General features: G+C 39.2%; 2 protein-coding genes and 1 long non-coding RNA gene across 14 annotated transcripts in view; 2 read left to right on the top strand and 1 right to left on the bottom strand.

The window, feature by feature from the left end:
- The window catches only part of LOC147872755 (cAMP-dependent protein kinase catalytic subunit gamma-like), a 41,526-nt gene extending 41,113 nt beyond the window's left edge, over positions 1-413 (top strand). For all 9 annotated transcript variants that reach the window (XM_087355117.1, XM_087355111.1, XM_087355109.1 and 6 more), the window contains one exon: positions 46-413. In XM_087355117.1, coding sequence (XP_087211243.1) covers positions 46-157 — 112 coding nt within the window. In that variant the 3' untranslated portion in view covers positions 158-413. The remainder of the gene's footprint in view (positions 1-45) is intronic.
- Positions 1-12,478, bottom strand: part of LOC110836706 (uncharacterized) — a 38,127-nt gene extending 25,649 nt beyond the window's left edge. The window contains exons 1-10 of one of the 4 annotated variants that reach the window (XR_015536814.1): positions 12,315-12,478; positions 11,312-11,387; positions 10,412-10,664; positions 9,605-9,702; positions 8,742-8,941; positions 5,649-7,502; positions 2,861-2,917; positions 1,216-1,428; positions 876-991; positions 163-274 (exon numbers count right to left, since the gene is read on the bottom strand). Coding sequence is in view for 1 of the 4 variants with exons in the window: in XM_087355046.1 (XP_087211172.1) it covers positions 8,363-8,401; positions 8,742-8,941; positions 9,605-9,702; positions 10,412-10,664; positions 11,312-11,387; positions 12,315-12,341 (693 nt within the window). In the remaining 3 variants the exon portion in view is untranslated. The other 3 variants (XR_015536815.1, XM_087355046.1, XR_015536816.1) reach the window with 3 other exon arrangements.
- Positions 6,612-11,214, top strand: LOC147872754 (uncharacterized). Its single transcript, XR_015536880.1, has 2 exons — positions 6,612-6,736; positions 8,678-11,214. It is a non-coding gene; the product is annotated as an uncharacterized LOC147872754 (long non-coding RNA).
- Positions 12,479-16,962: the final 4,484 nt, after the last annotated feature.

Genomic DNA, 16,962 nt, shown 5'->3' with positions numbered 1-16,962 from the left:
TGGGTGCCCACATTTCACATATTTCCATTTTTATTGTTGTAATAGTCTGAGTGCCTTCAAAGAGTTACTCCCTGATGGAGAGAGAGAGATCCACTCATCCGCTACATTCCAGCCAACTCAGCGAATTAAAGTGACAGAATTAAGCGGTTGGCACTAAGCTTACCTCCTGATCAGACAAAAACTCCTTCGACAGACCGAAATCCGTCAGAAGAACATGGCCCGCGGCGTCCAGAAGGATGTTCTCCGGCTTCACGTCCCGGTGAACGATTCCCAACTGAAAGAAACAAATGAACACGTCTCAAGAGCAGTGGGGAGAAGGAAACGCATTTTGCATTTTCGATATGTGCATTCTTTATGTATTCTTTGCAGTTGATTTAAAGACGATGTTAGTATATGGGTTATATGGCATTGGGCTTCGTAGATCGATCTTAATTACACACCGTGCATTTTAATTAACTATTTCTCATGTTTCAGCAGATCACTATCTATGAATCTCGCTTAGGTAACTACAGAAAGAATAATTATGAATGTTCTATTACACTGAATTGAGAGATATGAAAGTTGTAAAATGAACTTTTCTGGTTACGGAGAATTACTTGGCGGCTAAATAATCAGACATGACAGAACTAACCAAAGTCCTTGCTTACTAATCTGGGGAGCATTCCCCAGAAGAAACAAGCTAAAATTCAGGTATTACCACTTGTTGTGAATTTAGATATTTCTCACAGAAATTAAAAATGATTCGACGTACTGTGAAAGAATATAGGGAATTTGAAGAGAATTCTATAGCCCTGAAATCCAGAAGCCAATTACTTTTATGTCTTGTGGCCCCGTCCTCCTTATTATGCTGTTCAGTGGGAGTGCTGGTTGCCTACCTCGTGCAGGTGCTGGAGGGCCAAGATGACTTCGGCAGAGAAGAATCTTGCTTCATTCTCTGTAAGCCATCCTCGCTGCACCAGCAGTTCAATGAAGTCTTTTCCTGCGACGTAATCTGCAACAATAAAGACGAGATCGCGTTGTTATGAGGACTCTTAGGCCACTGAATGCTGATGAATTGTATGTTTAATTCGGCAACTGTATAATTACAAATCGAAGCCCCGCAGAAGACTAAAAAGTGAAATAATTTAACGGAGAGCGAAGGATTATTCCACAAACAGGGTACGTATGAGGACCTTACACATTTAGTTACTGTGATGTTTCGTTTGATGTACTCACCCATTACGAGATGCAGGCGTTCATTCGACAGAAACGCGTAGTGCAGCTGCACTAGGAACGGACAGTCACGCGTTTTTTCAAACACGCGATGCTCCGTCCATGCGTGGTCGATGTCCTTTCTCTTCAGTAACCTCCTCTTCATTACCTCTATGGTGTAAAGTTTCCCGGCATCGCTTCAGTCCTTCTTCCTCGCCAGGGAAACTTCGCCAAACCCTGTAACAGAATCTCAGTTATGTTTCATCTTGATATCTGTACAGGTATGGGCTGTCATATCAGCAAAGTCTCCTTTCAGATATTTATGATACTCTACCATTTTTTTTTTCAATACCAAAACTTTAAGATGAATAGAAAATTCATAAATACATGGTTTGACTTCTCTTTAACAAGCTCTAAAACACTCTCCGATAGGTCAATCCCTTGTGCTCAGGATATTACTAGATTATATTGTTTCCTGCGTGGTGACAGAAACAAGGTGAAATACCGTTTAGGTCTGTGAGTTTTCATGATTGCAACTTTCATCGTTAAAGTGCTTACATGGAGTGATCTTTCACCCATTCGCGAGCTGTCTGCATAATCTGATTAATTCTAACTGTGTTTTTAAATGTCTCCGCAAATAAATGTTGGCATTTCGTAAATGATTCACCTTTTAACATTTCTTAGCATTCATGAATAAAAGCAGAATATGGCCTACACAATTCTTAAGATCCCTAAATATGATTTCATTAAAGTAAAAGGAAATGTACATTGTGCATAAGAAGAACTACCTCTTGTGTTTATCACTCCCGATGTTACGGTATTTCGATACAGTGTAAACCAGAACGCGACAATAGAATGACGATAACATTAATAAGAGAAAATTGTTATTTCACTGCCGATTAAGTTGCATTGCACTTGATCATGGGCTAAGAAGGACGCTCTAAAATGCTGATCTTCTTTTCTGCCTACTTAATAGATGCATTAGAGAATATGTCTTTAAAAGCATCCGTGGTGTTAAGCAGTGTCAATGTGGTTCCATGCATTTGGTGCCGATCTTGATTTACGCCCCTGGACTCAATCATAAATCATTCATAACGTAATGCAGCGGATATGAAAGAAAATATCAGGGTAACGATTAAGCATTGGTAACACTTCGCCGTTGTCAATCTGCTATTCTGAAAAGTCAATCACGAAAGTGGTCAGCCACCGGGGAAAGATCGATAATGTTGGCAAAGCATTTTGATTGCCTTAGTTCAAGGATGACAAAATCTGTACCTTTGATAATTTTCAAACATTTATTATAAATTATTTAAATAAGAAAATATATCCTATAATTCTGATGATAGAGTTTTACAGGAACATTAATGAAGATTTGACTTGAGTTTATGAATTTTATAGTTAGATGCCAGTTGTTTGTACACAATAACACTTGAAACTGTGTAATAGCTCTGAATTTCCTGCAGTAATGCAGTTCTACATCAACTCAGTGACTGTTACAGAAGTGGGTTTGAGCTGCAGTTTTCTTGCTTACAAAAACGCCACTGATGCTGTCCTACTTCTGCTTCCATTTTCCACATTGCTTCGTAAGTACTCAGAAATCAGGTCCGTGTTTTGTAAGCAGAGAAATGCACAGGTAATCGGCCGACTGTTAACAGGAAGTTGTACTTACGTCCTTTTCCTAGAAGTTTGATGATCTTGAAGTCCTCTTTGCCGACATGTCGAGGCCCTGTAACAAATATCATAATTAGTGGCATGTGCTAATATACAATAAAAATGTAAAGTTATCCTTCCGCACGCCATGTAGGCAAATGGGTGGGGTGAGAGGAGGTGTAGCTCCTACTCATTCTTAACCTCAGCACCAGATGGGGGGGGGGGGTGAGTGGTCAGCCTCACACCCCAACCGCGCTTCACCCCCAAGAAAGTACCCCGGTATCTACAGGACAGGAGGCTGGGTGGTAAGTTGGCCCAAGAGCCAGTTTGGACGCAGGAGCGAGAGGAAAAATCTTCTGCCCCTGTTAGGGATCGAATCCCGGTTGTCCAGTCCGTAGTTAGTCACTGTACTGACTGAGCTACCGCAGTTCCCACCTTTAATCTACAGGCACAATTAAAATAATTCACACATTAAACCAAGCAATTAGACTATTGAAAATAGTGTTTATTATATTCAAGGGGAAAACTATCCGTCAGATAGTTCTGTCTCCTGCCTCAAGTTCCTAACCCCACTCTTATGCATTATCTTAAATATTTGCCATACATAGGCCTTATTATACAGTTTAATTATGTTATTATATTTGTAAATTTGCAGATCAGCTGTGTTCCTGTGTTTATTTATATTTTTAGCCGCTTAAAGTGCATTGTCATTTGAGTGATAAATACGGAAGTCACTCATCAAGAGCTTCGTGCAACCTGTAATGAGAGACTAAAAGGTGTTCTTGAAAGTCTGGAACTTGCAGTGAAATAATGATAATATTATAAGATGGCTCTCTTCTGGGTTGTAGCGCCATGTAGTCTGGTAGAAGATTACCGACGTTTCAGAGGTCTTTGCTGCCGCCATAATCAGGGTGATGGAGGCAGCAAGGACCTCTGAAACGTCGCTAACCATCTACCAGATTACACGGCGCTACAACCCAGAAGACAGTTTTCTTCAGAATCAGCACTGCGAAAACGTCAAATCCTACAAATGATAATATTCATTTCTGCATATAATTATTCATAAACAGCCCAATTGAATTTAGCTACTCAGACACATGCAGACTAGTTTCCAGATAGATGGAAGTTGTTATGTTTGTAACTCGCGGCTGTAAACTCAAGGAATGCTTAACAATGCCCGTTTTCAGTTCGTTGTAATTTGTCTTCCGCTTAAAGTGCATAGTGACACTTGCAATCTGACAGGTGATCTGCTTTAAAAGACGAGAGATACAAACTCGCAAAAAATCTAAAAGGCATCATGACAGTTTTAGGCGCCATGCCAATGAGATGCCCGGTATATGGGCAGGCCAGTGAAGTACGCGTATATTTAACAAAGTTATAAGGCAACAATTGAAAAATAATAGTAAGACAAAACTTTGGTCGCAGTAGAGTAACATGTCAAAGTCTATACCAAACATCACGTCTTCACAGTTTGTTGTTTAAAGGTAATGCTGAATCATTCCTTGTAAAACAGAATTAAAACAAACAGTTTAAAAACACAGACAATTTTCAACTGCACATTGTTGTATAAATCTCTGTCAGAAACTTAATTGTATCGCAATATGGTTTATTCTAGTTCTGATTGTTAATTCCATCTGCTTCAAAATGGAAACATTTGGTAAAAGAGTATACCTAACTTTAAATGCAATACACAGTAAGAATTTTTTTTTAACTATAATCAGAATACAGACATGATTGTGTCGTGGCAGTGACCTTCTGAAAAAAACTATGGGTTTGTAAATGTTATTAAAGAGGCAATATTCATCCACGGGTTTGTTCTTAACATGGCTACTACAAAATGAAAACGCGCACCTTTAAGAGTAACTTTGTTTATGAGATATTCAACTCTGGGCTTATAAGACGGTGCTACAGTGAAAATTCCGAATTATTGCCTTAGTCCTACGGTGTTTCGAAGCCGTGACCCTTTTTTTCAATGCTAGTGCGAAAACTAACAACAATGCAGAAGATTTGTTTGTGTGTGAGTTTAGTTTACCACGCTATCAGCAGATTAAATCATGTAACTTAGGATGATAAGATTATTAGTGAATAACAAATTGATAATGTAAGGAAGAAACCGGTCTATCGTAATTTTAGATAATACCTCGCTATTTTCTTGGAATCGCTATTGCAAGCCCTAGTTCAATATGAATCATGTTGAGTTCTAAAAACCAATACGGCCCGGCTTTAATGTGACGCAACGAAGCACAGGGAAGAAGCCAAACATAACCTTATCCTAATACAATTTTCTCTCAGAATTTATTATATAACTGGTGCATTATTGGTCACAAATCATGCTTAATGCATATTTCAACATCTGTCAGAACCTTTTCCCAAATAATTCTATTATCATCATCCAATCTAAACGTCGGAAATAGAATTCAGTTACGTAATAAAATGTTTAATATAGTTTCACCGTAATCAACAATTGAAAGGCCTGGTATTCCTAGTAACTCTCGACACAATAAGTAAGACACAGAATCATATTTATCATCGTTTATAAACTAGAAACTAATAAATACATTTAAATGAAAACTACATACCGGCACTTGAATAACATCCAACTTCATATTCCATGATATCCATAGCTGTTCTAATTAACTATTCACAAATTTTTACAGTAAACACTGTCCTAACAAAACTACAGATTAAATAATTTATTTTAAAACTTACTAAATAACTTAAATGCACTATTATTTAGTTTTTAAGCTGAAATTAAATCTGAAAAATCCCAACCGTTTTCACATCATCTAATCAAAAATATGACTTACGTATCACAAAGAATATACGGTCAAAGAAGTGTGAAGCACGCAGAGTGACTCAATTGTTTTAAACGTCTGAAAGAAGAGTAGGCCATGTTTGCTCTTTGGAATTCCACAGAATGTTTAATCTCTGACTTCCTCTACGTATTTAACTAGAATTTTTCTAGCTCCTTTCCAAGACAACCTGGAATTATCGTAGGTTTAAGTATGCATCTAAAACGACGCATAAAATCCAAATGTGAGCTTTGCGAGATATAACGTTTTGACGACAGTAAATATGTCGTTGTTGGTCTTCTGAGTTTTAACGTCGTGTGGACTTGCGAATATAATGATTATGGTTTTTATTCTTATTTAAACCCATTTTAAGCACGGAGTTTGCCAAAATAATGTTTAAAAATTATGTGTCTGCATCACAGAAAACAGAACTCGTATCCATTGCAAAGATGAGTTGTCTCATTTTGTTTAGAGAAATAATCGTTGTTTGTTCTGATAATATTTCTAAACCCACAATTAAATTCTGTGTTTAAACAAAAAATGCATAAAGGATCTAACATGGGTTAAGTGTATAGCTTTAAAAAGCTTTCTTTCTGATAATATAAATTTAGGTTTATTAATTATTTGCGGCGCGAAGTAAATTACAGGGGTTAATAAATTATCTTCAAATAAGAGGTTATGATCGTACATATCTAGTGGGGAGGTTTCGGAAAGAATTGGCCATTCCCCAGAAATTGTTGAACGAAACGAATTCCCTTCGTCAGAAGATTCTAGTCAGACATTTGTATAAACCGATTAAGGACTGATGTGCAGATAAACCTAGATAAGGTCGTGTATTTGAACATTATTATTACCCTGGAACGACACTTTCGAGACATTTCGTTTCTGTAGATTTCACGGTGTCTGTCTTCAAACTACGTGCGATGAACACGTAAATTGTCTTATGACAGGATTCGAAAATTTGCAATACTTTGGTGACGTGATTCTTCAAACCAGCTTTCTTTTTGTGTAAAATCCAGCTGCCTAAAACTGTGGCAAGTGTGAATTTATAGCGGTGCATCCTAACACCACCGGCTTTGAAGTTTCCATTACGTCAGTAAAAGGTGGATAATGCAGTGAAACCACGATAAGTCAATAAGAATTACGTTTGTCATAAGCCATTTTTAATCCTTAATGCTACTTTAATTCGTGCCTTCTTATCTATAAGATTTGCGAGACTTGATGGTAGGCTGATGAACATTCTGATGCCAGAATAATATTCGCTCTTCTAAATATATAAGAGGCTACCAATTGGTCTGTGAAACCGATTATTATTCCTTGTGTTGACGCAGTGTATAGCAGAATTACTTTGAAACTGTGAAGTTCACTGATGAGAATGTGCATTCACATGGACGAGCCCTAACCTCTTAAACAGATACAATTTCAGATTTTACACCAGTCATTGATCTAACAATATTCTTTTTTAAATGAATATTTTTTTATATTAGATAAATCACCTCCAAATTACTCCATTGTTAATTATAAAATTAAAATATACGCAGTAAAGTGAGTTGAGTGTCAATGCTACTTTCTTGCAACTAATTAATATGCTTCAATTAACTTGCACATTAAAATTTGACAAAACCATACTGCCCGTGCAACAGTTGCAACAATCCAAGACTTGCACTCTGAGTGTCTTCCACATCCGCCATACTCACCAGACCTAGCCCTAAGTGATTACCACATGTTTGGGCCACTCAAAGAGGCGATGAGAGGAAAGAAGTTCCGTTCTGATGAAGAGGTACAGCAGGCGGTGCATGAGTGGTTGCACAGACAACCACAAGAATTTTTTTCTAGAGGAATCCATACACTTCGTAAACGCTGGAGGGCCTGTATTGAACGAAACAGAGACTATGTAGAAAAATGATATAGTTGTGTACCGCTTTCATTCAATAAATTAAATTTTAGAAAATTTTTATGGTTTTCATTTGACTCTGGGAATATTATTGCCAAATGTTTCAGTACACGTACTCGTGTATTGCGATACCAAGTTAAAATATTCTCTTTTCCTGGTCTTTTTGACATGTGCATTTGCCAGTAATGAGTGACCAGCCCACTGCCTCCACACAATTTCTAATCAGTCCTGATCTTTGACTGCTAGAGCCATCTAGTAGAGAATCAGGAGATACACGAGTGAGAAATGGCAGCCAAATTTTGCTTACGAAAATGTTGTTCATGCTCGTTTCGCTCTTTTATGTGCCTCTCTGAAGGAAGTTGTGCTGTAGATTTTTATCACCCCTTAAAAGTGTTGAGCACATTAACCACTAGTCCACTGAATGGGACAAGTTGAAATATTACTTTGCCAAAACAGCAAAAGGAACGTTTATGAACATTTTTTTATTTTACTTTATTAAATACATAATTAACTATTCAACAAAAAATAATATAACAGTTTAACTAAAAACTATGTAACTAAGAGATCTTTAACTATGTAACCAATACTTTAACCATGTAACTAAAAACAATTTAACGAACACATTTTTTATGTCATATTCTTAACTATATAACACACGAAAACCATTAAACTGAAAACAATTGAACTATTAAACTAAGAACTTGTGGTGGTTCATTGATGGTTGTGGTTGTAGGGCTTGAAGTGAGGCCCCGCTCACATAACATTGGGTCCTTTCTTGTTTACAGTAGCCGGATGGTGGGCTCAATCTCTGTTTCTTTCAGGTAGTTTTCAGTACTCAGGAAGGACAATCCAAGACAGTTGCTAGGCGAGCAACCTTCAGGAGACGAAGTAAGGTCTTTTAGAATGGCTTGAATGTCCAGGTCAGTTATTTTACTGGGATTTATTGTTGGGTCAGGAATCTGGAAAGGAAGTAAAGATTTGGATGAGAATAGGAACTGGAATAATGGGTAACAAGTATGGAAACACCTACAGCGAATATTTTGTGGTAGGCGATCTCTAAGGATGCAGGTTTTGAAGGAATTTGTGACGAAGCTCATTGTGAAAGACACTGGACTTATTCTAGTTACATGGACTCTTGTATAAATTACAGGCTTCAACCTGTTGGCAGATGGCAGGCGAGTGAGTTCGTCCAAATAGTAATGACGACGACTTACCTCTGACGAAGTGACTCCTTCTGTGGCTGGGAATCCTCCCCATTGATGTTCCTGGGCAGGGAGGCGAAGGGCGCTGCTGTTCTGCGCCATGGTGAGGTGTCGCTTCCCCGACTGGCGTCTAGGGCGTCTCAATTTCTTACCACGGGCCTGCTCCCGGAGGCTCTTTTGTTTGCGGACTTCGTTTGGGTTGTAGACATAATCTGAAATTGGAAAGAATGACATTCAGGTCAGAGCATTCCGTTAACGGTCGCTTCCGATCGCATGATTTGACGTGAGAGGAGGAAAATCAGCGACATTCATAAATCATGGAATACAGAAAGACAGGAAGAGTAAAATGTATCCTTCTTCGAAACGTTGGCATCGAATTAGTCGCCGTGAAAGCTCCTGATAATACAAAATTAATATTTCCATTGCGATTATTAAAACGAAGCAAAAATTAATGATGCTGAAGTGGCTTCAAAGGGAGGTGTTCCGGGTAAAGTACTGCCTCAGTATCGAGGTTGAAGTCACTTTAACTGGTAGACAACCACAAGACTTTGATGGGCTTTTGTGGCGGTGAGGCTCAGGATGATGATTAAATTCTGGATTTTGGTGCAGTGTAGACTTGGCAGGAAATGAACTCAAAATATAAGGAAAAAATACATCTTTTGTACTTTTGTTGACTTTTGCCACTCCAGCTCTGATCGACTCAAATCTTAAAATATGTTACTAAAGAATAAAGTCTCGTCAAAAGTTCTCTTACTTAAAATTGATAGCAGTCAATCCCAAATAAATCTGAATCTGTGATTTTCCTCATAATTCTCGGGTACATTTTTGGAAGCTTTCTGCTGCTTTTTGATGTTAAAAGAGAATTACTTACTTACCGGGATATTTCTTCTTATGTTCCGCGTCCGCCTGGCGGGCTCGTGCAAAATACTCTTCCTTGTGCTCTACATCAATGGCCCTCCACATGTAGCCAAGTCTGCAAGTAGAAAAGCAGAAGTTGTAAGAACACAGGCAGGTTGTAGGACGCACCGGAGGACCATCATCCAAGGGCTGCAGCTGGGTAAAGGCAAAGGCAGTGACGTATGACAGCGTGCAAAATGTTTCACCTATTCTCGACGATCAGAACATTTTCTGCAAAGGGAAATAAGATATCCAATTTCGAATTCACCTCATGCATTCTCTGCCAATTTTGGATCTTTGCACTTTTACAGTAAAAGAATAGTTCCGGGCAGACTTATAATTTCTGCTTCTCTACTGCCCTATATATCCTGTGTTCATTTTATAATAAGGTAAATATAAATTTATAATCCAGCAATGGAAAGCAAATTAGCATACAAGTTAATGTGCTGAATTTTGAATCAAATCTTGCAAGAGTCAATATTTTTTTAATTATTAGTTCTCATAGTTTATCAACACCACAATTATCAGTGTCGTCACGAAATATCCCCTCCCCCCTTTTAGAAGTACAAATTTCTCAGTGCGCGTTCAGAACACGAGAAAATTCTCACATATAATTTTACAGGTTTGCACCGTTGCCATGTTTATAATCGTTAATTTGCGTACAATGATCATACATGTCCGCTGAATTTGAATATCCTTGAAGACAATCTGTCATTCACGAATGCTCTGCACATTAAATTGTTAACAAGTAATTGTCCTGAAGTACATTTTGTATTGAAACTTACCTCACGCTGATCTGATTATTGCTGTCTGCAGGGTACAGGGCAGCCAGATTTTTCCTCCATTCACTCGAGAAGATCACGAAGGCGTTAGGCGGCCTTGGTATTTTCGTGCACTTTGGTGTTTTCTTGCACTGTTTCGCCTTTCTCTTCTTTTGGAGGTTCTTTGGCTTCCCTGTAATTTGCAGCTGGTGGTGAGCCTGGTGCATGTTTTCATCTTGCTGTTTATGAGTATTGCCCATAGTGTGGTCTGTATTTCCTGAAAGAATGATGGAATCCATGTATAAGAACTAAAATAATCAGAATATGGCCAACAGTATATAAAGAAACATGGCTATCTCCAGTGTACCTGACCCTTTTTTAACTGAGTAGTTACAGATATATGAAGCGTAAGTAATAAAATACGCTGTGTTGACGTATCTGAACGTGGTTGTGTTAAAGAAGGGGTGAGGTTTCAGTAAAATCAGTATAACAGAGAATATGTGAATTGTGAATAAGAGACGCACAGTAATGTGTTTTCATCTTAACGAGGACATCGTTAAACAGCCTGGCTCTGATTGAGTCTTGCCAAAAGAGGGAAGGGTGTCTACCCTGGGGGACCCATCAGACAGAGCTCTTCCTCGTCACTAGTGACTGAGGCGCAAGAAATAAGATGGCTTCTGACACGTGGACACAAAATTAAGTATTCTTGGTCTCAACTCTCAGAGAGCAAAGTAAAAGTACATAATTCAACACTAGAAAATGATTCTTTCAAGTCCAGCAAATTTAGAATGTCTGAGAGTGACTATAATAAACAAAAATTGATTTTATTTGGAGAATTCTTATTACAATCCCTTTAACACTTTTTGTTTTCCCTTTGCTAAAATCACTTAAATTACTGCATGCACAGAATTAAACGACACTTACTGTCTGCTGCCAGCTTCCTGATCCTGTTTATCGGCATACAAGTGATCGTCATGTCTTCTATTTCAGTAGGGTTTACCTGAGGACAGACAAAAAATAAGTCATTTTACAGTCCAAGAATTCTCTGCATCTTCATGAAGCTAATATTTATTATGGGATTTTTGTCCCAGTCACACACAAATCGTGTGTGCCTTGGCCCTGCTATCGATTTTCGTTTCTCACAAAAGATATTAAGAAGACCTCACTTATACAAAGAGAAATTAAGGCTATGTCAGATAACGAGGGCTTCCTTTTTATGAATGATTTACCTTTAAAATTAGCATGTTAGGAAACGTTTCAAAGCTTTAAGTACAATATACAAGTCAGTTTATGATTAATCTGTAATACAAAACAACGATCCTGAGAAATTAAGCTGTTCACTCAACAATAACTTTCCTCTAGACGAAAAAATTAAGACTGAAAACAACCTTTAACAATGTCTGAATGTGACAAGTGACCCAGTCATAAGTCCCTATCAGCTGTTTAGCTTAGCCGTAATTCAAGTAACTTCGTTGATGTGGCCGGCGTGTGTTGCTGCTAGCATTTGAATTCTTAAAAATGGCATACAATCCCTCAAGATAACATAGACAATTAAAGTAAAGTAAAGCTGTCCCACTATACGCCATGTAGCTTGGGGGGGGGGGGGGGGGGGAGTGGAGGTATAGCACCTACTTATTCATGACCTCAACACTAGATGGGGGTGAGTGGTCAGCATCACGCCCTGGCCGGCTTTACCCCCGGGAAAGGACCCCGGTACCCATTGGATAGGAGACTGGGTGGGCCCCAGAGCCGGTCTGGACGCAGAGGCTAGAGGAAAAATCCTCTGCCCCCGTCGGGGATCGAACCCCGGTGGCCCAGTCCGTAGCCAGTCACTATACCGACTGAGCTACGCCGGCTCTAACACAGACAATTACAAATGCAAAATGAAATATTAATATTAATAATAAGTAGGAATCTCTTGTCTCACCAATTGTGAAGAGCAGGAGACCTCCATGTCCCAGGCAGAAAAATTTGAATAAAGAATTAAACGGAAAGATTGCAGGAAAGGTTTTCACTGAATATAAAAGAATCTTGTTTTAGAAACACTTTAACCACCACTTGTTCACAGCACCGTTCGTTGCAGACTGACGCCAGCTGTTTATACCAAAACAATGCTGACGTCATGTATGACGCAAAAGTTAGTAAAGAGCGTGCATAAGAAAAGAGAAGTGAACCTTATGGCATGCCAGTCGAGATTGTTGCAGGTGTTCGTACTTAATATGAACACCTACGTTTCGTATTTACACATTCTTTGTAGTTAAAGAAATACAAATTTTAATTACTACAAGTTATAATTTGGTTACATTCCATCCTAAACATACGAAGTCAATAATTAATATTAAATAGTTTCTCTGTAAAAGGAAATCAATTTAAAAGTAATGAAAAGAGGCTTGAAGTAAATTTTGCAATTTAATTTGCCCTTGTTTAAAAATAACTTCGTGTTTTATTATACTTGTTTAATTTTAAAGACGATTTTTGAGGGGCCCGGGCGCTGTTGAACCCATCGCCCCTGCGACAGGGAAAATGTTTCCTTCCTTCGAATCCCGATTATTCATATTGAATAGTGAGAGAACGCAGGAAGGTAAGAACTTTGGGAAAAGTGTCTTGAGTTCGATTTCCTTCAAGGGCGGTTCCTTTGGCGCCGAAACTAAGCGAGGCAGAAGAATGGCGCCAGAATCAGAGTTTTTTGCTTCGAAGAGGAGATTTCGGAAACGAAGGCCTCGACACTGAGTTCGACTCCCGACAAGGATGGTTTCTGTTGACAGGAACGTAAACGCGATAAAAGAATGACGCCAAGGCAAAATTCTTTCGTTTCAGAGAGGAAATTTTGGGGTCTAAAGTCACGGACACGAAAACAGTCCTCGGTTCGAGTCTCTTTTTAGGATGTTGGTTTCTGGGGTAATTTTACGGGCGTATTAAACGACGCAATTTAATGATGAGGCTTATAAGCTACTAGATGCTTCCTAATTAATCTGTTGATTTTGTGTGCTTATAGTAGACCATGTATTTTTATTTATTCATGGTTTATTTAACGACGCAAGTTTTTACCCCCAAGGCTTCCTTCTCTGTTTTGAGGTATTGGCGGACATTAGCCACGAGGGCTGAGGTGTACGTAGTTTGATGGGTAAATATGAGCTGCCAATACACTGTACAAGGTTGCACAAAATGTGTCCAAAATTGGAATGTGCAGTTCAAAATTATACCACCATATACACACATGACAGCAGCACTGTGGTATTTCCTGGTGGATTCCAATGAAGTCTGTGGGCCAGACGCTGGTAAGACTGGGAAAGACTTCAGAAATGTCTGACACACATAGGATCATAAATATATCAGAAATCAAACAGCTCACAAAATGCATTTGATAAAACTACCTACAAATCTGTGCACTGTAACTGTCACAGAAGTGTGGAACATCAATACCAAGCTTGTCTTGTTAGGTTGATCTAAGTCCTATGCTTCTTGGTTCCTATTTAGTATTTATTGGGTGTGCGATTTATCAAGTCCTTCACAGCCTTACAAGCGCCTTTTGACCTGACCAACTGGACCATTCCCTTGTACGACATTTAGAAGCACAAGCAACTTGCTTTGGTCTCTGGAGAATCAGTGTGCACATTCTATACCTAAATATCGTTTCAAGATTAAACTTCCTAATTCTAGGCAAAACTGCACTGATTATACGGTCAAAAGAATCTGGGAGTCTAAAAAAGTCAAATTTCTTAAATTGGGAGTAAAGTAGTTCATAATGCTACCAAAACCGGTTGAACTTCTTCAATTACCGAAAGATGGCACAACGAGTAAGAACGCTCCTCTGCTCATAGTACCAAGAGTACTCCACAGAGTGCATCCGCTACCGCACAATAGTATTGATTTTAGTTCTTCCTTTGCTCTGAGGTTAGGTTTCGCCTGCGTGAAAGAACGCTGTATGATACACAGAGTTCAAGACCACGAATGAAATGAGGCAGGGAAACAAAGATCATTTACGTCTGGTAAATATGATTTTACGCATTACTTTTACGAGCTCCATACGAACCTGTCCCTCTGATCCAGTAACCAAATCAGCCAACATTTTTTCACAGAATCTGGCGTGAACAGAATGCACTGGAAGCCTTTTTAAGGTGTAATTAGATTTGTGCCAGCCCAGCGGAATTCGGCATTCTAATTCACATAGAATTCACAATTTTCTTTATTAAAATTTCCAAGAGAAAAGAGATTCTGGAACGAACTGTGGGTTAATATAAGACACAAAATTGTCAAGTACAAATTGTAGGCATATATGAAAAATATAATTCTCACGTATCACGTTAAGGAGCAGATGAGCGTAAGAACAAGTCATTTGTCTTTTATTTTTGATTCCGCTTAGTCCAGCTTAGGTCGTTGCAAATATTCCGTCCCAGTCAGAGGACACGCACAAAACGTCGGCAATCGGCAATTGTTAGCCCCACGCCCAACACAGAAGTCGGAGAATCACCCCTTGTCGGCTGTCCGCGAATGCTTTTTCGAAACACTCCGTATCCGGCGGCCATAGTCGATCGTGATCCTGGTTTTATGTGAACTACGGGGCGAAGTTCCCGCCCTCTCTCTGCGTTCAGTCTATTTCTGGGGCCCACCTAGTCTGCTATCCCTTGACCACCGAGGGTAAAGCAGGTCGAAGCGTGAAGATGACGCTTGGGCACAGGAACAATTATCGCAACAACGAATTATCTGAGGCAGAATCGGAATCAACGCCACAAAATTCTCTTACGTAATGAAAGTAAAACCACGAAGTACTCAAGACAAAGCTGGAACGTTATCCAAGCGATAATCAGTTCGAATCTTGTACAACGACACAATCCCCACCTTGTCGAAGGCAACGTCTCTCAGGGACATACTGCCTCAATCTGAAAGTGAAAGCAGTGTTTTACGTGGAAACACTGAAATCCATCTATAAGCACACGACGTTGCAACCCTGAAGACTAACATTCACAACATGCAAGCGAAACTTTATTGAGTAATCTCATTAAAGAAATTATTACATTAAAATAGAAAACGAAAGTACATGACCAGAAGTTTGTTTTACGAAATTTTTAGGTTCAAAGCGTTCATTCCATGTACGGTAGACAGATTTCATACGCATTACACAACGCAATCTACTCACAGCCACGAAATTGGTGTATTGAAGAACGTGTTTACAAATACATTATATTCATGTATCAGAGGCATGGACAGTCTTGTTGTACGTAAAGAATAATTTTATTAAAGACAGAAGCTCTAAAGAGCAACGGTGACATGCGGCAATGTCACAGATTTTAAAAACAATAATCATATGCATCTTATTATTGAGGATTTGTTTATCTCTGACACGAACTTCCTATGATATATCCCTACCTGTTGGTTTTCTGTGACGTGATGTGTAATGTGGAGGCATTAATCCTCCACCCCACATAATCCCGGAGTTAAAGCACCATCCACTGTAAGTTGTTCATGACTGCTTATGTCGTATATTCGCATCTACTCTGCGCATGCGTAGGTTATCTCATCCATTAGCAACCAGAGGACGCACCGTATCTTGGTTCGCAAAAAAAAAGTATGTTCTTACACCTGGCCCCTGTGAACTAGCAACGTAACATGAAGACGTGTAGTTTTGTGGAGTTAAATCTCTGCGCATTCTAAGATCTCAGCATAAGATGTAGGAGACGCTTTAGAAGATCTACCTCGGAGGAAAAGTTCCCGGAAGGAAATTATGAATCCGATTACTATCTGTAATTGTTTTGCGAAGAAACCGGAAAGACAAACCGAGAATAAAGACATTTGCCGGAAATGCTGTTAACGATTCTCGTGTTTGTACGCTGCTGTTAAGACTAAACATTGCTCCAAGTCTGCTGTCGTAACAACAGACATTGTTTCCAGGGGCAAGTGTGTAGTCTAGATGCGTCTGTGCGGTAACCAAGACAAGTGCCATATTCATTTCGTATTATCACCGAAACGTGTTTCAGTGCAGACAGCAACGCACAGAATGTGTGTCAGTCAACTCGCGAGACACAACACCGTTTCAAGGTCATTGGCTGACAAAGTCTGCAGTGTTGCATTTTATTATAGTTATGATGTATAAAGCCACACATGCTTACTAAAGTAGTAAATAGGTTTATAACACCACGCTAATTTTAGTTTTAAAACAGAGTGTATAAGTGAGATATAATGTTCTCATGGCAGCGAGTATTAAAATGGCTGTCTTGTGGTTTTGCAATGTGTAGCCTGGTAGAAGTGTCCCGACGTTTCAGAGGTCATTTCTCCCTCCATCATTAGAGCTATGAGTAAGTCTCTGTGGACCGCCTTTCCACCATTGGCTGTCCTGCCCTCGCCCGATCCTCTTCAGCTACCCCATTGGTCCGGGCAAGGTTTTACCTTCCTCCACTGCTTCCCTTATCTCAGACCGATTACTCGCTGTTTATGGAGGTAGCAAGCATCTCTGAAACGTCGGTAAAATTCTAACGACCGTTCACAAGCTGAAAAACTCTGGCGTGAATGTATGGTGATGTGTGACGTCATGCCGTATGGCAGACAGAAATACGCATCCGATTAAAAAATTTTGTTCT

The sequence above is a fragment of the Zootermopsis nevadensis genome, unplaced genomic scaffold, assembly GCF_977971745.1.
Source record: "Zootermopsis nevadensis isolate Lab colony 2312 unplaced genomic scaffold, Znev_1.0 Znev_ptg000024l, whole genome shotgun sequence".
Lineage (NCBI taxonomy): Eukaryota > Metazoa > Arthropoda > Insecta > Blattodea > Termopsidae > Zootermopsis > Zootermopsis nevadensis.
This window is presented reverse-complemented; position numbering and strand designations above follow the sequence as displayed.